At 34.4% G+C, this 24,826-nt stretch overlaps 1 protein-coding gene across 5 annotated transcripts in view; it reads left to right on the forward strand.

Moving 5' to 3' along the window:
- WDR7 (WD repeat domain 7) overlaps nt 1-24,826 on the forward strand; it is a 277,127-nt gene that overhangs the window by 63,908 nt on the left and 188,393 nt on the right. For 4 of the 5 annotated variants that reach the window (XM_031441852.2, XM_010997206.3, XM_031441850.2 and 1 more), the window contains exons 16-20: nt 1,198-1,967; nt 3,269-3,357; nt 16,603-16,701; nt 18,818-18,936; nt 20,677-20,800. In XM_031441852.2, the coding sequence (XP_031297712.1) occupies nt 1,198-1,967; nt 3,269-3,357; nt 16,603-16,701; nt 18,818-18,936; nt 20,677-20,800 (1,201 nt within the window). The remainder of the gene's footprint in view (nt 1-1,197; nt 1,968-3,268; nt 3,358-16,602; nt 16,702-18,817; nt 18,937-20,676; nt 20,801-24,826) is intronic. The other variant, XM_031441851.2, reaches the window with a different exon arrangement.

A 24,826-nucleotide genomic window follows, 5' to 3' on the forward strand; every position in this document is an offset into this window, starting at 1 on the left:
TTTTTAATTTTGTATTTTCCGTTTATCTCAATAACCCATGATCATGACAGTTTTTTTGGCTGAAAAGCAACATGATTAGATTTGTGCTTCAGAAAGCAGTCTAGTGGCTCTGTGGCACTTGGATTGGAGTAAGGAGAGACTAAGGGCAGTGAAACCTGTTTAGAGGAGAGAAGAGAAGGGTCTGAATGTGCTGCTGTTGATGGTGGGGATAGATTAGAAGAAGAACTCTCAATCGGTGATTTGGGAGGTGCAGCAGGTTTAGTGGGAGGGTGGAGATTAGGGCATGTTCTGTGGGACATCCAGATACAAAAGTGGGAAAGACGATGTTCAGACTCCTTCAGAAGCTGGTCTGGCTGATGATGGAAATTAGGGATTCACCTCCACACAGGTGATGGTTATAATATGGGAGAAAGAATGAGTTTTCAGGGCAGCTGACTGAGAAGGGTGCTCAGAAGTCCTACTAAGAAGGTGTTCTCTGGGAAGATCTTTTAATGCTTTCTCTCTCTTCCCCTCTCTCTTACCAAAAACAGCAATGTCAGAGATTATGGGTATGGTCAGAGAGAATGCAAAGAGAGTAAGGAGGAGAGGGACTGGAAAGTTTCCAGTGGATTCGTCTACTTCTTTCCTTAAATTTGGCTAAAAGGGGCAGTAGACCGGGAAATAGAAGAAGGAGCATGATCAAAGGATAACAGTTTTTCTTTTTTTTCTTTAAGAAGCTAAGTAGACTTGAACATGTTCTCTGTTGAGGGAAAAGAATCCGTGAACAGGGAGAGATTGAAGGTAAAGTAACGAAGGAGGGACTTGGTGCAGCTGCTTAAAAGGATGAGCAACTGTGATAAATGGGGTATCCTTTCAGGTGGAACAGTTGTAGCACATTCGGGGTTGAAATTGAAACAACTTTTCATCTGCACTATGAGTAAATAATAATAATAATAAACTTTCATTTCCTTTTTTTAAAAAATTAATTGACAGTTTTATATCTGTTTCAGCCTAAGATTCTTCTAGTTGTTTAAAAACAGTTCATATCTTTTACATGCTGCTGATTGGCAAAGTTGGCTTGTTACTTTTCATGAAATGTGTACCTAAAAAGACAGCTAAATGAGCATTTAAATTTCTTTGACTATTTATTATTCATTAATGAATGCATGAAATTAAACACTTTTCATTCTAACCATCTTTTAAAAATATTTGTTGCAGGGAAATTTGCCTAAATATTCCCATAACTCCCTGATGGTTCAGGCAATAAAGACGAACCTGACAGATCCGGACATGCACGTGCTTTTCTTTGATGTGGAAGCGCTGATCATCCAGCTCCTGACTGAGGAAGCCTCTAGGCCGAACACCGCGCTTATTTCCCCAGAGAATCTGCAAAAAGCATCTGGCAGCTCAGACAAAGGGGGCTCTTTTCTAACTGGAAAACGAGCAGCCGTTCTCTTCCAACAAGTGAAAGAGACGATCAAAGAGAACATAAAGGAACATCTCCTCGATGACGAAGAGGAGGATGAGGAGATAATGAGGCAGAGGCGGGAAGAGAGCGACCCTGAGTATCGGGCCAGCAAATCTAAGCCGCTGACGCTGTTAGAATATAATCTGACAATGGACACCGCGAAACTGTTCATGTCCTGCCTCCACGCCTGGGGTCTGAATGAAGTTCTGGATGAAGTTTGCCTCGACCGCCTGGGAATGCTGAAACCCCACTGCACAGTGTCCTTCGGCCTCTTATCCAGAGGAGGTCATATGTCACTGATGCTTCCTGGTTATAATCAGCCCGCTTGTAAACTACCACACGGGAAAGCAGAAGTAGGAAGGAAGCTGCCACCATCTGAGGGAGTAGGAAAGGGGACTTACGCAGTGTCCCGGGCCGTCACCACGCAGCACCTCCTGTCCATCATATCTTTGGCGAACACCTTGATGAGTATGACCAATGCAACTTTCATTGGTGACCATATGAAGAAGGGCCCTACCAGGTGGGACCAGATATTCTTGGTTTTATTCTTATGTTTTTAAAGAAAAGAGAAACCTATTTTATTTTGTCACTTCTTATTCCTTTTTTCTTTTTTTTGGGCATTTTTGTGTCATCTCAGTATTTCCCCTTTAAGTTTTGAAATACAATATGCATGACTTAAAACATAATCAAATTGTACCGTTTCATCTGTACATACTTAGTAGCTATCTAAAAAAAAAATTGAAATGAGAAAGGTTAGATTTCAGCCTTAATAAATAAATTGCAGACTAGCTCCCCAGTAAATATAATCTTAGATTGTATCTACTTAACAGTTGTGCTAACATTTAATTCTAAATATATATTTGGTTAGAATGCTGCTCCTCATTGTGACCCATATGTAATGAGTGATAAGTGTTCAGTGATTGGGCTTCACAATTTTGTGAGAAGTACAGTCAGAATTTCTCAATGGGAAAAGAGAAAACAACTTTTTTAAGTGTGGGAGAGTATTCTTTTCATATTTCTGGAAGACTTAATTGAATTGCTATTTCCCATTTTCCAGAAGTCATGAAGACAGCTTTTTAAACCCTGGTTTTATTATACTTTACTGAGAGCTGACCATATTTAGAACTGAAAAAATAATAATCTAACAGATACTAAAGTAGTACTTACCTTGTGTCTGGCTCTGTTGTAAACTCTTTACAGATATTATCTCCTAACTGCTGTTAACTCTGTAAGGTAGGTTCTCTTAGCATCTGTGTGTTACAGGTAAGAAAGGTGAGACACAGAGAGGTGAATAACTTGTCCAGGGGTGCGCAAGTAGGAAGTGGGAGAGCCAGGATTCTGAAGGGGACAGTCTGCCAAGATTTCTTAATGCCCTTTTTACCTTTTTCAGATTTTAGAGCTGAATTCTCTGAAATGCAGTGTATTGTTCCATATATTCATGCGGACCAATGATATGGGGTGGACTGAAATATATCAGCTTGCTCATATTGAAGAATGAAGGACTAATTATGATATTTACCTATGTCAGTGGTAGTAAATTAAAGTGTTCATAAATGTTTCTTATATTAGTATAAAGCATAAATTGTAGATGTTATTGCTATTTGCAAGTAAATTACTTAAATTACTATTATTAAAATCGGAAATGGAAAATGTTAATAGGTACAAAACAAAAAACCCTATTTTTTTTTTAGAACTGCAAGTTGAAAATGTCCTATATGTGTTTGTTTCGCAATTCATTTGGAATTAGAAAGCTTAATATTTTAAATAGCTCTGGAATTATGAATGTATACATATACATGTATTTTCTTCTTCTTTTTAAAGGCCACCTAGACCAAGCACCCCAGACCTGTCTAAGGCAAGGGGTTCCCCTCCAACTTCCAGTAATATTGTGCAAGGACAGATTAAACAAGGTAAAAATAAATCTCATTAAGTAATTGACATGACATTTCAGCTCTAGAAATCGAGGAGGCATAGCTAATATATAATCATAACATTTTGTTTGTCTCAGGTTGTTAAAAGAGAGAAAAGTTGTTATATTCCAGATGTAAATATGGATAATTAAGATGTCAGTTAAAAATAAATTTGATTTATTTACAAATTGATAAATGAGCATATTTCACATAATTTTATTGTACTGTCTTTGGCCTAATTTTTATACATTAGGGGCACCTTAACTTGACGTTAGTGCCTTAATTGTGTGTATCTTGAGTCTATAAAATAGATCTGTTTTTTAACTGCATTTAGAGATGTTTAAATTCATATTTCCATACTAGGGCCCTGCTGCCATTTGCCAGTACTTCATGCATTGTAATCCACAGGTGGAAATTCCTTTTATTTAAGTCATTATGTACCTTAACTTTTATCTATAGCTTTGTTTTTTCATTAGGGGATAGAACAGAGCTTGAGTTTTTCTTCCTTTATTATCTTTTATACTCACTTTAAGACTGACAAGTAAGCTGATCAGACTGGGGGAGGGGGCACTTCCTCTTAGAGAGCTTCCCTTTAGGCTAGGGGCGAACGCCCGCTCTCACAGAATGTGGTGGACGTGAAGAAGTAAGCAAGGGTTGGGTTGATGGAAGTTCTGTTAAATGGTAACATTTGGGGATGTTCTTTTTTTTTTTTTTTTTAGATTTTAAAGAGTCAATAAATAGTTATACGAGATTTGTTAGATGAACAATAGGCCTCCAACTTCATATCTGCAATTGGCACCTTTCCTAGATTAAGTACTCTTCTCTCTCAGCTGATTGTTTGCTATTTACTTTAATTTTCTTAAATGGCATGCTTGGTTTTTACTTTTAGGCATTGTGTGTTGCCTTCTCATTATGGCAGATAAGTCCTCCACTCTCTATGCCGGCTGCTGGCCTTCATTTTCCAGCCCCACATGGTCACCCTCTGCTTTCTCTGCCCTCTCATCAAACCTTTACACTCATTTTCTAAGAGTATATTAAGTTACATAGAAGTTTTGATTAGATAACTTTTTATAGTTGTGTGTGTGTGTAAAAATACACACAGACAGATACACAAAACAGAACATCCAACTCAGTGATTTTTACAAGCTAAGCACCCTTGGAACTCTATCCTTGGACAAGAAATAGAGCGTTGCCAGCACACCAGAAATCTCCTACCTGTTCCTTCCAGTCAGTGTTCCTTCCCCTTCCAAAGGTAACTGCTATCTTCACTTTTAGGAATTCTTGCTTTCCTTTATGGTTGTACCAACTAAGCTTAAACCCCTAAATGCTGTAGTTTAGTTTTGCCTGTGTTTCGAATTTTATATGAATTCAGTCAGTCACAGGCGAAGAATTCTTTTGTGTTTCCTCCTTTTGTGAGAGTTATCAGTGTTGTTGCATGTGACTACAGTTTGTTCATTTTTGTTGTTTATTTTATTGTGTAGTATTCTGCTGAATGACTAGACCACATTTTATTCATCCATTTTTCTGTCAGTAGACATTTGGATTATTTCTGGTGTTTGGTTTTCATAAATAATTCTGTGAACATTCTTATATTTGAATCTTGGTGTTCATTAAAAGCTTTTCTGTTCTGTGTGTAACCAAAAGTGGAATTTCTGGAATTTCAGCCTTAGTAGAGAATGTTAACATGATTTTGTAAGTGAGGGACTAATATACATCCATCAAACTGGCTAAGGTGAAAAAGATGGAAAAGACTGAGTTAGCTCAGGATGTGGATCAGTGAGACCTCTCATCTGTAGCTGACAGGATATCCTAGCCAACACTTGATAGTTTCCATCTTTTTCACTTTAGCCATTTTGGTATGACTAATATATTTAATATATCAATATTTTCATTTTGATTATTATTTTTGTTTCCTGTTTAAGAAGTTATCCTGATATTCCTACTCTGATATGAAGATACTCCTATTTTCTTTTCGAAGCTTTATTATTTTTACCTTTCTCATTAACATACATAACCTACCTAGACTTTAATTTTGTATATTACATGAAGTGGGGGGTCCTCTTTCAATTTTACTTCCATATTATACCAAACGAGTCTAGCATGATTTATTAAAGAGATGATTCTTTCCTCACTGCTTTGCAGTGCCATCTTTGTCGTAAACAAAATGTCCTTACGTGGTGATCCATTTTGGGCTGTTTGAGCCCATTCATTTTTTTTTGTTTTGTTTTGTTTTTGTTTTAAGGTATATATTTTTTATTGAAGTATAGTCACTTTGCAGTGTTGCATCAATTTGAGCCCATTGATTTGTTTGTATATCCTTGTGCCTTAATTACTGTAGCTCTGTGATAATACTTGATATTTAATAGATCGTCTTCCCTCCTGTTCTTCTTAAAGAGTGTCTTGACTATTCTTGTCTCTTTGAATTTCAGTATAAACTTTAGAACCAGTTTCTGAATTGTCACAAAGGCCTATTATGATTTTAACTGCAGTTTTATTGAATTTATAGATCATTTTGCAGAGAATTATTATCTTAATGGGATTCCCTCGTTTAAGCCATCAGCTTGATATATCTCTGTTTATTTAGGTCTTATTTAACTACCATAACATTTTTATAGTTTTCTATGTAGAGATCTTCTATTTCTTCTGTTAGATATATTCCTAGATATTAGGTTTTAAAAATAACCTTGTAATTGGTATTATATTTCTTCATTTTTTATGCCCCTGATAGAGAAATGCAGTTGATTTTTGTACACTGACCTTGTATCAAAGAATCTTGCTCAATTCACCTATTATAGTAATGATTTTCTGTAGATTCCTTTAATCATTTTTAAGCTTTCATAATTATGATATTTCCTATATGATTTTACAGATAATTTTAAGAAATTAACTCTCAATCCTTTGCCAGTTGTTTATCATCAATGTATGCTGGATTTTATTGTGCTTTTTTGTATCTATTGTGGTGATTATATAGTTTTTTTTACTCTATTAACATAATTTTGAACATAAACCCAACTTTGCATCCTAGTATAGAACAAATCTTGTTGTGATGTATTATTATTCTCTTGTAGATTGTTGCAGTTGGTTTAATATTTTTTGTTTAGGAAAAATTTTTCTTTTTTCTAATGTCCTTATAACATTTTATGTTATTCAGATTTCAGAAAATTAATTGGAGAATCTAACTCTTTTTCTATTTTTAGATAGAATTTGTGTAAGATTGGCATTATTTATTTCATAAATGTGCAGGGAAATTTGCTGGATTTAGACCTAGGATTTTCTCTGTGGAGAGTTTTAAAATTCTGGGTCAATTTCTTTCATTTTTATATGACTCATCAGGTTTTCTGTTTCTTCTTGTGTCAGTTTCATTAAGTAGCATATATTTAGGGATTTTTGCAGTTCTAAATTTTCAGTTATGTTTGCATTAGAAAAGATAACATTGTCTTATCTTTTTAATTTCTTTAGTATCTGTGGTGATGTCTCATTTTTATTTATGATCATAGTCGTTTGTATCTTTCTTTTTTCTTGATCAGTCTTACCAGGGCCTTATCAATCTTTTTAGTCCTTTTAATGAACCATACCTTTGTTTATCTTTTCTAGCACATATTTTTTCCTATTTCACTGAATTCTGCTCTTTATTTACTTCCTACTTCCTTTGGACTCAGTAAGCTATTATTATTATTATTAGTATTAGTATTAGTATTAGTATTAGTATTAGTATTAGTATTATTAGTATTAGTATTATTATTAGTATTAGTATTAGTATTAGTATTATTTACCTTCTTCAGATTGATGGTTACCTACTGATTTTTGGCCCTTTTTCCTTTAGAGTGTATACCAAAAATCATACCATCTGTAAAAAAGGCCAATTTTACTTCTTTTCAATTGGTATGTTTTTTATTTTTCTTATGGTATTGCACAGGTTAGGACTTACGGAAAGATGTAGAATTGAAATTAAAGCAGACATCCTTGCCTCATTCCCAATTTTAGGGATAAAGCATTTAGTCTTTTACTGTTAAGTATGATGTTAGCTCTTAGATGAGGTGGATATTGAGGAAGTTCCCTCCTGTTCCTGGTTCATGGAGATTTTATAATTATGAATGGGTGTTAAAGTTGGACAGATGATTTTTCTGCATCTGTTGAACTTCTCAAATGAATTTCCTCTTTTATTTTCTTAATAAGTCCAAGTACCTTGACTTTTGAATTTTAAACAACTTTGCAATCCTGGGGTAGATCACACTTGGTCTTGATGAATTATTCTTTTAATAGATTGTTGGGTATAATTTGCTAAAATTTTGTTAAGAGTTTTTACGTGTGTGGTCATGAGGAATGTTGGTCTGCAGTTTTTATGTCAGTAATGTCTTTGCTCAGTTTTGGTAACAGGATAATGCTGGTCTCACAGAATGAATTAGGATGTTATCCCCTTGTGTTTTCTGGAAGGGTTTGTGTAGACTTGATACTTTTCTTTTTTTTTTTTAATTTGAACTGTTTTACCAGAGAAAGTATGTAGGCATAGAGTTTTCTTTATGGGAAGTTTTTAACCACAAATGTAAATGTTTTAATAAATAATAGGTATTTAGTTTTTTTAATTTCATCTTGGATGGACTTTGGTAGTTTGTGTCAAATTTATTGACAAAAAGTTAATAATCTCTTTTCCTTATAATATCATCTCTGTAGGATTTGAAATGATATTCCCTATCTCATTTCTGTTAGTCATAATTAATGTTGGGGTTTTTTTTCCTGACCAGTCTGGCTAGTATCTTAGGAGTTTTATGGCTCTTAACCAGCTTTAGATTTCATCAATTTTTATCTGTTCTTCTGTTTTCTATTTAATTTATTTCTGCTTTGATTGTTATTATATCATTTCTTCTGCTTTAAATTTGCTCATATTTTTTAGTTTTTTTAAGGTAGAACCTGAGGTCATTGATTTGAAACTTTTCTTTTTTTCAGTAGAGTGAGTCAGCTGTACAAATTTTCCCCTAAGTACAGCTTTAGTGGCATCCCACATACTTTGATATGTTGTCCTTTTAATTTTTTTCTTTTAACCATGGGCAATTTATTGGTGAGTTAAATTTGCAAACATTTGGGAAATTTCCAAGTATCTTCCTGCTACTGAGTTCTAATTTACGGTCAGAAAACATACTTTGTGTGATTTGATCCTTTGAATATTGAGACTTGTTTTATGGCTCTGAATATGATCTTTCTTAGTCAGTATACTTGTGCGCTTCAGATGACTGTGTATTCTGCTGTTGTCAGATCAAGTTGCTTGAGAGTGTTCAAGTTTAGTATATACTAGCTGATTTTTCTGCCCATTTGGTTCTATCCGTTAAATAAGGATATTGAAATCTGTGGCAATTGTGGATTTGTTTATTCCTCCTTGTAGTTCTATCAGTTTTTGCTTGATGTATTTTGAAACTGTCTTTATTAGGTGTGTAAACCTTTATAATTGTTATTTATTACTGATTTTTTTTTGTCATTATGAAATACCTCTTCCTTGGTAATACCCTTTGTTTTGAAATCTACTTTGTTTATGATAATATAGCCATTTCAGCATTTTTGGTTATTTAACAATGGCATGGCATATCTTTCCCATCCTTTTACTTTTAACCTATTTGGGTCTTTATATTTAAAATGTATTTCTTATAGGCACTCTGACCTGCTTTTTAACTGGGGCATTTAAACCATTTATGTTTAATGTGATTGTTGATATGGTTAGATTTGAGTTGCTCATTCTGCTATTTATTTTTATCCTTGTCTCATTTGTTCTTTGTTCCTTTTCCTTTTTCTGATCTCTTTCAGATTAATAGAGTATTTTTTATGATTTTATTTTATCTTCTTTATTGGCCTATAAGGTAATTCTTTATTTTGTTATTTTACTGGTTATTTTAGAGTTTCTAGTCTACATCTTTAACTTAAAGTGTATCTGCAGTGATACTATACCACTTAACATTTATTATAAAAACCTGACAATATTATACCTGGGTTTCTTACTTCCTAGCTTTTATGATGTTTTTGTCATGCGTTTCATTTTTACATAAGTTATGAAACTCACAGATCATTATTATTACTTACATTTAATGATCAATTATATTTTAAAGAAGCTTTAATAATAAGAAAAAAATAAATATTTACGCATATAGTTACCATTTGTTATTCTTTATTGCTTTGTATAGATCCAGGATTCTGTCTAGTATGATTTTCCTTCTGCCTAAAGCACTTGCTTTAACATTTCTTGTAGTGAGGGTCTGCTATTCCTTCAGCATTTATCTATCAGAAAACATCTTCATTTGCCTTTGATTTTTACAGATTTTTTTGGTATATAATTCCAGGTTGACCGTTTTAATCTTTCAGTACTTACGGATGATGCTCTTTGTCTTCTCGCTTGTATTGTTTCTAACAAGAATTCTCATGTCATCCTTCTCTTTTGTTCCTCTGTGTGAAGCCTTTACTTTTACTTTTACTTTGGTAACTCTTGCTGCTTAAGATTTTTTCTTTGTCACTGGTTTTGAGCAATTTGGTTATGAAGTGCCTCGGTGTAGTTTTCTTCATGTTTTTGTAGCTGGAATTTGTTGAGCTTCTTAGTTTTATAGTTTTAATTAAAAAAAAAATTCAACCATTATTTCTTTGCATATTCTTTCTGTCCCCCCACCCCTTAGGGGACTCAAATTACATGTGCATTAGGCCACTTGAAACACAGCTCACTGATGCTCTTTTTAATTTGGGGGCTCTTGTTCGTCTCTGTTTTGATTAGGTGGTTTCCTTTGCAGTGTCTTCAAGTTCATCCATCTGTTCTTGGCAATGACTTACCTGCTATTACACTCATCCAGTATATTTTTCATCTCAGACATTGTGGTTTGCATCTTAGAATTTTGACTTGGGTCTTTTTTTTTTTATTTTTTGTATTCTCCTTGTCTAACTTTTTAAAGATATATAGATTCCATTTATAATAACTGTTTTAACATCCTTATTTGATAGTTCTGGCATATCTGTCAATTATGGGTTGATTTTAACTGTTCTTTTCCTCATTATGGACTTTGCTTTCCTGCCTCTTTGCATGCCTGGTAATCTTTGATTAGACGGCAGATATTTGAATTTTACCTGGTTGGATACTGAATATTTTTGTATTTTTATTAATCTTCTTGAGCTTTGTTCTAGGATGCAGTTAAGTTATTTGAAAACAGTTGGATCTTTTTCTGGTCTTGCTTTTATGATCTGTTAGTGGACGTGGAGTATTGCTCCATCAAAGACTTGGTATTTCCCATTACTGAGGCAGGACCTTCCTGAGTGCTCTGTTAAATACCCTCCATGAACTGCAAATTTCCCAGTCGGGCTAGTGGGAGCAGGCACTGTTTCTGGCCCTTCAATAGTTTCTCTCCCCAGCCTCTAGTGGTTTCCTTCAACACATGTGCTGATCAGCACTCTGCTGAATACTCCACGGGGACCTCTGAAAAACTTTGACCTTCTCAGCTCTTCTCTCTGTTCTAGGAATTCTAGCTGCCCTGGTTTCCCAAGACTCTCAGCTCTGTCTCCTCAACTCAGGGAAACTACTGGGCTCCTCCTCAATTTGCCTTTATTTTTCTTGGCCTAAAAACTCCCTCAAGGCAATGAGCAGGGCAATCACTTTGTTTCCCAACTCCTGACTCTCAGCTCATCATTGCTTGATGTCCAATGGCTTGAAACTATTGTTTTATGTATTTTGCCCCTTTGTTTGTTTGTTTTAGATGGGATTATAAATTTGTTTCCTGTTACTTCATCTTGGCCAGAAGCAGAATTTCATTTCCCTTTTACTTTCAAAAATATTCTAAATATACTGTTACTTTATAAAGTAAAAGTTCTTTATGTTGTGAAGACTTTTAACATTTTTAAAGCATTATCTCATGGAGAGATGGAAACAGGCTCACACAGACTTGTTTAAAGTCTGGCTAGTTCTGGAGGTATGATGAAGACACAACCAGCATCTTTTAACTCTAGATCCTGTGCTTTTTCTACAATAGCATATTTTCTGAATTCATTGAAAATATCTTCCAGATGTTACAATACAAATCAGTTCAAGGTGTATTCTCCTTCATTTAGCTGATTTAAAGCTTCATTTAAGATTGATTCCTGTTAGAGAGATGATTTGTTGTCATCATCATCATCATCTTTATTATCATTCTTTATGGTTGATGTTTCTTTTAGGATTACATCTTTCTCCCCCTGTAATCATAGTAGATACAAGCTTTCTAGTATAGTTTGTGACGTTGTCATGATGAGTTACCAGATTAAGTTGCACTGACCAAGGCTCTTTACCCCTAAACCTTTTATTGCATATTTCTTAAGAGTTAAAGTGTGCATGAATAATATAGTTGACAACTTCAGTGCATTTCATATTTTTAAAAATTGAGATACAATCAGTTTACAGTGTTGTGTCAATTTCTGGTGTACAGCATAATGTTTCAGTCATACATATACATACATTTGTTTCCATATTCTTTTTCATTATAGATTACTACAAGCTATTGAATGTAGTTCTCTGTGCTATACAGTATAAACTTGCCAAACGACTACGTTTTTGGTAACGGTCATGCAGCCCTAAATCTGCCCATGGCTTTAGGCTTTTCTGTATTCTGACATATTGTACTTTTCTTTATTAATTCAGTAATCTCATGGCATAAATCTTTGATCTGTGTCTCTCAAAACTGCATCTTTTTGTTAGTAATTGCATCTTCACTCAGTGGTAGCTGTGGAGGCAAGTCTAGGCAACTTAAAGATTTTAAATTGTGTTACATTATTTGTAGTTTTATTTTTCAGAAGTAGATTCAATTTAGGTTGTCTAAATTTAGAGGTAAGAGGTCGTCATTGATAAATTATCTCAGGAATCATTTATGAAAATTAAACAATAGTTACTCACCATTCTTTTCCGGGATCTGTAGCAAAAAACTTGGAGTACATGTATCAGGCCAATGGATGGACCTGAGAGCCCCTTAAAATTTTATGTTTGAACTTATGTACCTTTAAAAGAAAAAGCTATAGCTATAATTTAACTGCAAAAGCTCTGACTTTGGTCTGCTGTGGAAGCTCAGAGGGCAAGGACTTTTTTTTTTTTTTTTTGATTCACTGATTTATCCCAAGTGCTTGGTAGGAGCGCAGTAAATATTTGTCGAATGGAATGAATGAATCTGTAGATACTTTCTCTTTATGCTTCTAGAGTCAGTATGTCAGTAAGTAGGAACCTAGGCTACAAGGGCTGATAAAAGAGATAGATCCCTGCCTTCAAGGAGCTTGTGTCTACCGGAGGAGATCAGAGGAGTACAGTTTATGATTTTAATTGGCTACTTACTTGCTTTTCCTATCTTTGTCTAATGTTTATGATCTTTACCTGCCATAGAGTAGGCACTTACTAAGTGTTAATCAAATGAAAGAAAAAATTAATAACCTTTATATATCTAATTCACGTCAGTGATTATGTTACAATTTTATCTTTCACTGTAATGAACTCTCTCCACAGGAGTTTTGATCTTGCTCATTTATTTATGTTGGATATTAGTAATGAAAGAGACCATTTACAGAAGGGGGTGTGTGTGTGGTTTTTGTTTGTTTGACTCTTTGGCTGAAGTTATAGGCCAGCATAAAATTATCACTGCATCTGAACTTACTCCAATTCTGATGTGAGCCAGGAGTGATCTAGAGGCTAAGTACTATCACCATGTTTTTCAGACATCATCAGCACTTTCCCTTTGTCAGAGTACAGTCTTGGGCTGTTTACTCATTCTGCCCTATGGTAGGTCCCTGTCCTTACTGCCTGGAACTTTGTATTCCCTCATTGCCCTTAGCTGTTTGGGTTCTTCTTTTACAGTGTTTGGAGGATATCCTTTTTTCCTTATGATGTTTGATTAATGATTTATCCTAATGCTTCGTGTTGATTGAAAAGATGACCAGAATGCCTGTCTACCTAAGATAAAAGTGTAGACATAAGAGAAGTTTACAAAAAGGCAAATGTGGCTCTAAGATCTCTATATTGGATGGCATACCCAGTGTAGGACGCCTTCATGGGACATACATGGTGATTGACTCTCAGTTTCCTAACTTGCAATTTTTTTATGTTCTCTCCTCTGTCCTCCCCCTCTCAAAGCTTCACGATTGTCATATAACACTTTTGATAAGGTGATTCATTGTTAAATAATTTTTTTTTTTAGTACTTAGCTCTGCAGAAACTTTTTTAAGCATTGCATTTGGTTTTCTCTACTTTTCTAGGTTTTGTTTTCTTTTCCCCCTTCTGAAAAATGTATCAAGAGGGCTATTAGTTTTTATCTATTGGGAGGATAGTGAAGTTTAGACCAATACGTAGAGAGCGCTTGCTACCTAAAGTATGTTAACTTTCTTTCCTATGTAAATATATATTTAGTATCACAATGGCGGTTGGGAAAAAAGGAGTTTAGAATTAGATTTCAAATGAAGACAGAAGTAGATCTGTTCAAAAACAGAAACTATGGATATTGTAATATTGAGTACTTACGTATACGCCATTTAAAATTTGTTTTCTTTTTTTGTTTTGCGGGGAGGTAATTAGGTTTATTTATTTACTTTAGTGGAGGTACTGGGGATTGCATCCAGGACCTTGGGTGTGCTAGACTTGCGCTGTAGCACTGAGCTACACCCTCGCCCCTGTATATGGCATTTAAAGGGAAACCAGCGCATATGTGTGTGTGTATATGTTGTCACACAAGTTAGTTTATCTTCATCTATCCCTTCACGTGAGAGTAAGCAGTTGGGAAGAGGCCCTTAGCCGCAACATTACTTAAAGAACTTTCCCAGGTAAAACAGTAGAACTTGAGTCAGTTCTGTCCCCACGTTGAAGCTACGCTGAGACTTTTCCCTTGTGTTTACTGATCCTTAATAAGAGAAGCAAATTGATAGTTGACATGGCAGCTTTTCTGTTTTAAGAAATTAAATGCTTGCTTATGTTTTATGGTGTAAATCTTGATGTTCAGTGCCACCCATAACTTATTCAGATTTATTATGTGTCATTAAATCTTGAGCTTTTTATTATGGTAGTGGTGCTTTTCTAATTTCTGTTACTGATTTTTTCTGTTTGTGGACAGCATAAAACTGTCTAGCAGTTTAATTTCAATATTCTCAATGAATTATGAAAATAGTTCTAGATTTTGCAGTTTCAGTTACGTCGTCTGAATAAAGTGCTTTTTGTTGGTGATGCAGAGATTTTTAAAGCATAGTAAATCTGATTCCTTGATTTCTGTTACAGTATTTAAAAAAAATTTTTAGTGCCCACAGAATAATATAAATGGCTTTTTCTGTAGACAATCTCATTTAAACAGGACTCCAAAAATAAAATATTCTAATAATCTGTTTATTTCTCAAATTAAAAATAAAGTTACATATATTGAACATTATTCTATTCAGACATAATCTTATTCTAGCAGATCTACCAGTAGCACCTCTAGTTTCCTTTCTACTTGTGATTTAGAGAAAACGTTATAGTTTAATCCTCCTTCTTCTTTGCCCTGGCTACGGTCACGATCACTCAGTCATGGACTTTTGTTTATTTATATTGAATTTTCTCACCTTCTCATTCTAGTGCTCTTTCAGAATTAATGATAAAGTCAGATGAAGTCAACACAGCCTTTTCAGAGATAATAATTTTTCTCCTTTATTTAAAGTGAAATTATAAAAAAGCCTCAACTGTCAGAAACCACCAGAGAAACTTTCTCGAACAATTTTGGTGGCATGAAAGCTAAAACCTAAAAATTTAGTCCTTGCCACCAAAGGCTTACCAACTTTTTGCGTGGGGAAGTAAATATTTTATAGGCCACAATAACTGAATTTGTAGTTAAAATGATTTTATAAATGAAAAATTATTCAATGGAGTATATAGAAATATTTGGGATTTCTTTGCAAGATTACAGTGGAATCCTTAGATCTTATGAAATGTGCAATTAAGAGTACTTATTTCTTTGATAAGCATAAGCATTATAAAATACTTGTAATTTCAGAAGGAATAAAAAACAAGTCTGATACAGTGAAAAATTATGATTTTTTCAGATAAAACTTCTATGTGTGCCAGATGTGCTTCTTAGGGTTTATGGAGCTGGATTTCCTGGCTTTTATTACTGCTCATTTACTTATCTCCGTTCTCCTGTTTACCTCACACGTGCCTGATTGACATTATGATGCATTCGTGTGGAAATTATGAAAAGTTGTTTTCATGCAGCTGTCCTGTAGTTACAAAAGAACTTCACTGCGTGAAAAGCAAACATATCATTCAGCAGACAATGCTTAATCTGTTCAGGAGCCCAAACCTATTGCTGTTCAATGACAGAAGAAAGGAGAGGGATTAATTTGAAGATGCTTGTGCATGACATATGGTAATTTCTCCATAGGAAGGAAGTGTCAAATGGTGACCTCTAAATCTTAACATTGACCTCCAGTTGTAGAATGTGTGAGCCATACGGTCCTTTTGCCTTTTCATGTGATAATTTAAGTTGAACATCTTCCAGGCAACATAACTTTTGGGGGGGAAGGGGTTGTTGTATCTGTTCTGTAGGGATTATAGTATTCACTGTAATTATTTTAGAATATAAGACATTTGTATCATAAAAATATTTTTTAAACTCCAAAGGATGGAGCTATGTTAGATTCTTCCAACAAGAGTTAAGTATATTTAACTTAACTTAAAGTTGTTATATTTTTACAATTTTGTGTAATTTACAAGTCGGTATATTTTAAAGTGAGTTCTTAAAAGATGAGTGTAGAAAATTGACGTGATCTCAGTGAATTATTGGTTTGAGATATTAAAAATAATTTAGACATAATGTTAGGAAATAAATTATTAGAAATATGTAATTGACAATCTGAAAACCAGCATAAACTCTTCATTCTGTGATACACTTTAAACATTGAATTACATTTTTGTAAATTCTTAATGTGTTTGTTGACATTTTTTTCATTGTAGCCTTAATTATTTTAGAGCTGTTTTCTGCATTAGTTGACACACCTATCAACTATAACATTAAATAAATTTTGGTTTTAAGAGGAATTTGAGCTACACTATGAACACTGTTTAATGAAATATATCATTTCACTGCTGTAATCCTTAACGATCATGCTCTTCTGATTAAAACATCATTTTTCAGTTCTACATTTACTATATTTTGCCGATTTTGTTTTTCATTCTTCACTAATACTGAGCTTTTTTTTCAGAAACCTCTGTATCTCAATTCTCTCCCCTTTCTTTCTTCTATTTTCCTCTGCAAGTCGCTGCACCTGTCGTTTCCGCTCGGTCTGATGCTGATCACTCTGGCTCTGACCCTGCTTCCACTCCTGCTTTACATACCTGTTTCTTAGTAAATGAAGGTATTCTCTCTAAACTTCCTAACAAGTGTCTTTCAACCTGTGCTTTATTCTAATATGACATGTTCTTTTTATCTAATTTATACATTCATCTGCTTTATGTATGAAATCCTAAAGTTTCCATTTTATAACTTGATTTGCTAACGGTAATGATAAGGGTCGGTTATACAAATGTGTTTTTTTTTTCTGGCTGGTGTGAACCATGTTCCTGTAATCTAGAATGCAGAGATGCTCATCTTTGATACAAAGTAGGTATTAAAACAGGGGATTGGTTTTCATGATGATGTTTGCCATGCTCTCTCTGGTATTAGAGCTAAATATTTTACACATATTATTACTCTGAGACAGACACACTTTGCCCTCTGTACACACTATGTGCCCTGGTTAGAGGGGAAAGTATTTTTGGAGCTCTGAAAATGTGAATGGAATCCACAAACCTTTACTCCCCAGGAGCTATCTGGGATTATTTATACTAACTGGAAGCGTAACATAACTTGTGAGCTCTGAGTTATATCCACGCTCTGCATTGTGGGCTCCAGTTTGTATAGTATAAAAAGGAGGAAATTTACAAAATCTCAAATTTAACCTAGAATGATTCTGACTCTTCACTAAAAAGCAATAAAACCAATCTATTCAAGCAGAAGGAATGATATGGTATCTATAAGGTCTTGAGCCCATGTTCTAAGTACTGTTCTTTTGGAAAGAAAACATGGGGACTTAAAACTCTTGTTTTGTTTGGTTTCCCTGTTATGAACCTGTCCTAAGGTTCCTGTGTTAGGACTGAATTTTAGCAAAAATAATTAAGGTCACATTTATTAAGCTATTGTAAAAATAGTAATTTGTCAATTTAGAAATAAGCTATTGACTGTGGACCATGGTGAGAAGCATTTTCACATTAACATTTAGCTAATAAATATACTTCATACTTTCATGAGACATTAAAATACTTTGAGAAGTTGCCAGGTAGTAATTTGCTTATGTATATTTGTGTGTGTATATGTGTATATATATATTTCTCTGTTGAAAATCAATTATAATCTAAAATGTGTGTGCTCATCACTTTAATTAATGTAATTATATATTCTCAGTTGATGAGGATTTCCTTACTGAGAGGATGTATCTTTACATAGATGGCTTTCTCTTTCTCTCACTCACATTCTTTTTAACAGTCTCTATAAACATTTTGAGTTTTATGGTGGGGTTTTTTGTTGTTTTAGAAAACTATAGCTTAGATTATTTCAAAACATTGATTTGCTAAAGTTCTGTAGTGACAGATAACTCACTTTGTAATATGGACACCTTTAAAATAGAGTTGAAATGATTATTTGAGAATGTCTGAATACTAGTGCCTTCAAATTTGCAGCGGTTTAAATTATTGTCTTTATATAATCTATTTCCATATTGTGGATTAGAATTTTGGAAGAAATAACTTTTATTCCCATAGGTTAGCATTAATCGTTAATGATGCTTAAAACTTTGTAAATTTGGGGTTGTCAAGTTTTTATTTTTGTGCAATGTAGGAATTCATGTTTTCCTCTCAAAATTGGTGTTAGTTTACTTATTTCGGTTATGATTGTGATTAAACTTCTGATTCAGTTTTTAAGAAAAGGGGTCAGTAAGTACCTTAATTAAAGGCCCTTGGACAGAGAAGGGAAGGCATCTATCTCTGCTGAGTGGTACAATACCAGGCAGCCAGGCCTTGAGGGACACGAGCCTCTCTTTGGGTATCTGTGACTGCCCTTTTAACTGACAGTAGTTTCAAGTCTGTAGCTCTAGCACATGTTCATTTCTCTGCTTTCCTATCCCTGAATATATGTCTTATTTTAGAGGAACTGTTTAGAAATGTGCTTTTCCTGCAGAGTTCATAAATGCTTTATGTGGAAATTTATTTTTATTTTAAAGCCTGGAGAGTTCTTGTAAGTACCAGTTACATGATTTAGCGATGAAGTACATTTGATATGTCTTTGTGTAAAATAGCTAATAATAAATTAAAATCATTTACAACATAATTTAGCAGATTTTCCTATTTTTGTTTTAGGGATACTTACATATAGAAAAATCTTTGAATGAGGGGATGCCTGAGTGTTCAAAGCGTTTGTAATATGTTACATTTTGACAGGATGGAGTCAGCTGGCTGCCATGCACTGTGTTATGCTGCCAGACCTGCTGGGACTGGACAGGTTTAGGCCCCCGCTTCTAGAGATGCTGGCTCGGAGATGGCAAGATCGATGCTTGGAGGTAATATCACAGTGATATGGATACCAAACAAAAACATTAAAAAGGCATTGGACAGATTAAATTTGAAACAGAAATATCATGTTTATCTGATTTCTTATCACCTGTTTATTACGTGATAGAAAATAATGGAGTCATGATTTTTTTTGTTTTTATACTAAATAGTAATGTTTCAGCTTACATACTTATTTACTTTTTTATAAAAAAAAATCCAGTCAATATTTGATAAAAAAAAGTTTTATATACTTTATGGAACAGTTTCTTAAGTATTTCTTTCTGTACAGACCATACACACACACACACACACACACACACACACACCCACCCACCTCCCCCAAAATTGCACATTCAGGTATAATCACATCAGTCAAATTCTAAGTGAATAAGCATCATCCAATGAAAGATACCATGTTATAATAAAAAGAAAAGGTCTTTGGAATTAGAAGAGACCTGGGTTTAAATATCAGTTCTGCCAGTTATTAACTTTGTGACCCTAGGTGATTTACTTAACCTATTTGAAGTTCATTTGTAAAGTGAGGATAATAATATATTCCTCATGGGATTGCTGTCAGGATCAAATAAGATAATGTAAGTAAAACAGTGAGTACAGAGCCTGACACATGGTACGAGCTCAGTAAACAGTGGCTATTATTTTGTGTTAATGGACTTAACGCTGCATTAGATGTTGCTTGGGATAGAATATCAACAGGGACTTGGAAATGTTCTGTAGAGATTTTCCTTATTATAGCATTTGACCCATATAGCTATAGCAGTTTCTCTCACTCAAGATTTTTAATTTGCCAAATTTAGATAATATTTTTGTCCCTTTCCTGGTCTCTCTTCCCTCAAGTCCAAGTGGAACTGCAGCATGCTAAAATTTTCATGGTTTTGCATTTGAATATTTGAATTCACCTCAAAAATCAGTTATAATTAATTAATTAAATATGATATAATGTAATTAATTAAAAACAGTGTTTATTTGAATTCTCATCAGATGCTGCTGAGTTATCTCTTCAATTATAAATAGTTAATAAACTGGTACATCCTTTGACAGTTGACTAGATTCTTTGAACCCATGCCTGTGGCACCTTGGCCAAAATAAAACAAAACTATACGAAAACTGCGGAATAAAAGTGTGTGCCACATTGAAATAAAAATTGAGATAATATAATTTTGAAAAATAGTTTCCTTTTATAGAACTAACGCCATTACATAGCAGCACATTTGCTCATTTATTGAAAACAAATTGTTTAAGCCTGTCTTAGAGATACATGAATTGTGTGGACTGACCCATATATGTTTGTGTAAACAGTACCTCTTGAGCATTATAATATATAGAAATTTGCTAGACAGAGTTAAATTTCTTCAGGCTAAAACAGAAAATATTGAATAGTTCTAACAGTGATTTTTTAAATAATATTTTCATGGAAATTAAAGAATTGAAAGTGCTAAATTAAAGTGCAAGAATGTTTTAAATTTCAGTTTTTGAAGCTTATTAAATGTTCAAACATTATTCTGTGTATTAGTGTTAAGTGTTTTTCAGTGAGATCGTTAATTGATATGTCTGACTTGCTCACATTTAGTTTATTCCACTTAGTACTTAATTCATTGTTTGGTTAGTAATTTTTCTCATGTAAATAAGCATGGTTTGTATATTTTCTACCTCTCTTTCATTATGAACTTGCTAGTTTTCAAACACCTCATCCACTTACCTTTTTTTTGCGTTTGGATCTGTGGTCTTAGGTCAGAGAAGCCGCGCAAGCCCTGCTTCTGGCTGAGCTGAGAAGAATTGAGCAGGCGGGGCGGAAGGAGGCCATCGATGCCTGGGCTCCTTACTTACCCCAGTACATGGACCACGTCATATCACGTAAGAGCTCTCATGCTTTTCCACACAGCTTTTCACGCATGTGTAGGAAAATACCCAAACTCAGAAATACGCTTGCTCCTGCCTTGCAACAAAAGTGAGTCATTTACCTTAGAGTGAAAATAAGGGATCCTCCAGTTTTGCTCATTCATTTTCTGGATCCTTACAGCTTGGAGTTTGATTTTCAAAAAAAGAAGAAAAAAAAGAAAAAGTTATGTAAATATCAACATATTCACCAATGGGCTGACCCCTTATAAGATAATCCCAATTGAAAACTCTACCCTGTTTAACTGTAGCATCTGTCTCTGCATATTTCATTGTTATGATTATGGGTACCATCTTGTTAGACACTGATCTGATGATATGTAAGTGCAAATACAGGGCAGATCCTTTCCAAGTAGAAGTTGGAATTGTGAATCCTTAAGAACTAAAGATCTGATAGAGTTAGACCAGTGTCCTATTGAAAAAAGAGAAAATTAGGAAGGATTTTGACTGAAGGACCTTTTGGAAGAATATGTTTTCAATGGATTGAGAAAGTCTATGGGGAAAATTGCTGAAATTTTGGAGCATTTTTTGCAAAACAAAACCTTTGCAGTCGTGCTGCTAGGTCAGTGGTGCATCGAGGAAAAGTTATACTGTGCTATCATTTTTTTTTCTTTTTAGAAGAAATATGCTTTATTCCCAACTTATTTGATTCATTCTTTACTCTTCTAAAGAAGAATTCTGAGTTAAAATTTTAACCTGTTATATTGAGTGTAAGATAAAATAAGTTTCTTTTTTTTGTTTTTAAGTCTCAGTGAAACTTTAAAAAAAACTTTCTAGTATGAAAACTTGTCCTGGGCTTTTGGTGCATTCATTTTAACTGGCCTTTTGCCAATACTAGTTACTTTTGGTAATGAGATAGTCACTGTACTTGTCAAGACAGACAATACATGATTGTATAAGATGGAAAATGAAAAGATTCAGAAAGGGTTATAATTGTTGCTACTGGTACAACTCTACCACGTGTTTGCCAGTGGTGACTATGGTGGTTACTTAATTAAGTATGCTACCTTGCACACTTAGCCTTTTTCGGCCTCAGCTTTGTCGCAGATTCAATGAAGATTGTAGTAAGACTTTATAAGGTTATTTTGAGTATGTAATGAGTGAATCCTTGAGACAAACTCTGAGGATAGTACTGTAGAGTGGACTGAAGGTGAAACTAAATAGCAAATTGCTAGAGATTATTTGAAAAGAGAACACTGTGGAGATAAGGAATATTGAGAAACAGTTTTAAGACATCCTTATTTAGAATGGACTAGTGTACAGTGGGAGATGGATTAAAGTAGACTTAGTAGATGAGAGGCTATTACTGAAGGGGATATGGACCCAGACCTAAATGTAGATAGGGTAAAAGGCAATTCTAAACCTTAATTGCAGGTTGCATATAAAGGGCTAAGAAAAACTTGAAAGATTAGTGCCTTGTTGTATTCTTGACGGTTGGGAAAGAGAGGTGCCATTAGCAGTGGTGGTGGATATCATTTTATTTTATTTTTTTCTGGAAAGAAGAGAATGGTTCTCATCATTGTTTAAATAAACACAAACGAGGTTGTTCTTAGGTCAAGTTCAAGCCTTTCCATTGATGTAAATTCAAGTCCTTGGTATTTAGTAACAGTATCCTAGAGTATTTTATAAATTAGCTGAATGCTAGCTTACTCAAAATTTTGATCTTACCACTTACTGTAAAATTGTAATTTTAGCAAAGAATAACCAAATAGGCATTCTACGTGTAATGAAAACATCGCACACTAACCACAGTTGCTATAATACATTAATCTATTGGTGGAACTCTTGCACTGACTGAGTGTAAAATTAGTTTTAGTTTGCTTTATCGAGAGTGTTCTACTTTAATAAAAAGATGTCAAGATAAAGGAGTGAGGATTTTAAATGTGTGAAAGGAGAAGAAGGCTTACAACAAATGAGGAATGACCACATAGGGCTGTTGAACAGATTTGCTGTCCAAAGGGATCAAAAGGTTATGGAGCCAGCTGGTGGGCAGCCCACACCTGCCATAAACGTGCTTGTGGTGACATCGCTTATACCATTGTCATTAACGTCTGAGGAGATGATTATTCTGGCAAGTTACAGGAGAAAGCATTCTTTTAGAGCTTTAAACCTATCTCTAACATAGAAATCTTTTTAATCACTAAGTAAAATGTTAGGCAATACATCTCATAAATACACTTCATCAGATAATTTTTTTCTTGTAATTTAATCATCTAAGCATTGAAAAATATGCAGTAATTGCCTAAGCGGTATTGGCAGCTCCTAACTTATGTCTGAGCTTGGTCTCAGAGTCCCTTTGTTTGCTGTTTGTCTGAAACTGAGAAAATGCTTTTACCTCAAGAGCAGAATGGCACCCTGGGCTGATGGGCCTGTGATAGCCCTTCCTCTTAGAGACCTGGAGTCCGAGGGTAGTAGCTTAAAGTGGACAGCAACTTTCTCTGACTTCACCGTCAGTCGGTGATATGGAGCTGGTGCTAAGATGACAGTTCAAGTCGACTGGTCATATTGAGTGGGATCTGGAATTTTATTTCAATACATTAGGCAATAAGAGTCTTTGGTAGATTTGTCTGAGAGCCTAAGGAAAGCAATGGGTCAGAAGCCAGTTGCTTTCCTTAGGACTGTTGAGAGCATTAAAGGAGAAACTCTGTGTAAAGCATCCAGCACGGCACATAATACACGTAGTGCATATTGGCTGGCTGTCCCCTTCCCTTTCCTGTACTGGTTTCTGTAGTTTTGTTCTCCTTATTGTCACTGCCCCAGAATGCACTTTAGTTTGTATTGCTCAGGGGAATCTGGCAGCAGACCAGAGATCACTGGGGAGGAAAAAGAAGTAATAGTCTGCCTTAACTGAAAATCCAGTTCACAAATTTTTATAAAAACCAAGCCCTAATTGAGAGATAGGAGAATTTTGCTTCTGATAATGGAATTCTCCTTTGAACCTGTTAGGGAACATCTTATCCTTTACAAATGCAGGCAAGAGGCAAACTTTTTTTTCCCAGTTTTATTTAGAAATAATTGGCATACATCAGTGTAGAAGTTTAAAGTGTACTTAAATTTTTTTAACATGGTTTGATTTACATATACTATGAAGTGATTATCGCAGTAGGTTTAGTGAATATCCATCATCTCATATACATACAACTTTTGATGCTCAGTTTCTGCTAGAAAATTTGTGGATAGGTGCACAGTAATTCTTACTCAAGTAACAGGACCAGAATTATAAATATCACATACACTCTTGTGATAGTGACTTAAATAAATATTGTAAATATTTTCTGAGTTACCACTTTTCACCATGTATCTCTAATCACATTTATGTTCCAAAACATTTTTTAAAATTTCAACTGATTATTCTAAGGACAGATTAATGCTACTTTGTGAAACTGTTGTATTACAATGCAGGTAAAGATAAAATGTTATAAGTTGTCTCAGATTTATTTTGAAGGGAAGGTATTTTGCAGAACCCAATTTTATCTATTTCTTATTTGTGACATTCTACATGTAGCATTTTGATAATTGACTTTTTTATAAGGTCAAGCACCTGCTAGTTTATGAAATACACCCACACTTGCCCTTCATTCGAGGCGGTGACTGCTCTGAGGTAAATGCTGATGGTTCCCGATTTCCTTTGGCCTGTAATGCAGAGTGACCTTACAGGGCATGAGGTCACAAGCGTAATTATTTCTTGTACGTTGTGTTCTGCTTGCTCACAGTAGCTCATCTCCTCCTTTAATTTCAGAAACATTAAACACATAAAAGTTATTACCATTATATAAATCAAAATCTTTTCTAAAGAGGGTGCTGTTGTAATTTTATGCACTCATGGCTGGTATAGTATTAATTTGCAAATTTATCATCTCAGATATTGATAAAAGGATGTGTAACACATCGTGTTTAATATGTATCGATGTCATCAGAAGGAACAATCCTTTGTTCTTACCGAGTCCCTGCCTTTTTAGCTTCCTTTTGTGTTAAGGTTACCAG

This window comes from Camelus dromedarius, chromosome 28 (assembly GCF_036321535.1).
Source record: "Camelus dromedarius isolate mCamDro1 chromosome 28, mCamDro1.pat, whole genome shotgun sequence".
NCBI lineage: Eukaryota > Metazoa > Chordata > Mammalia > Artiodactyla > Camelidae > Camelus > Camelus dromedarius.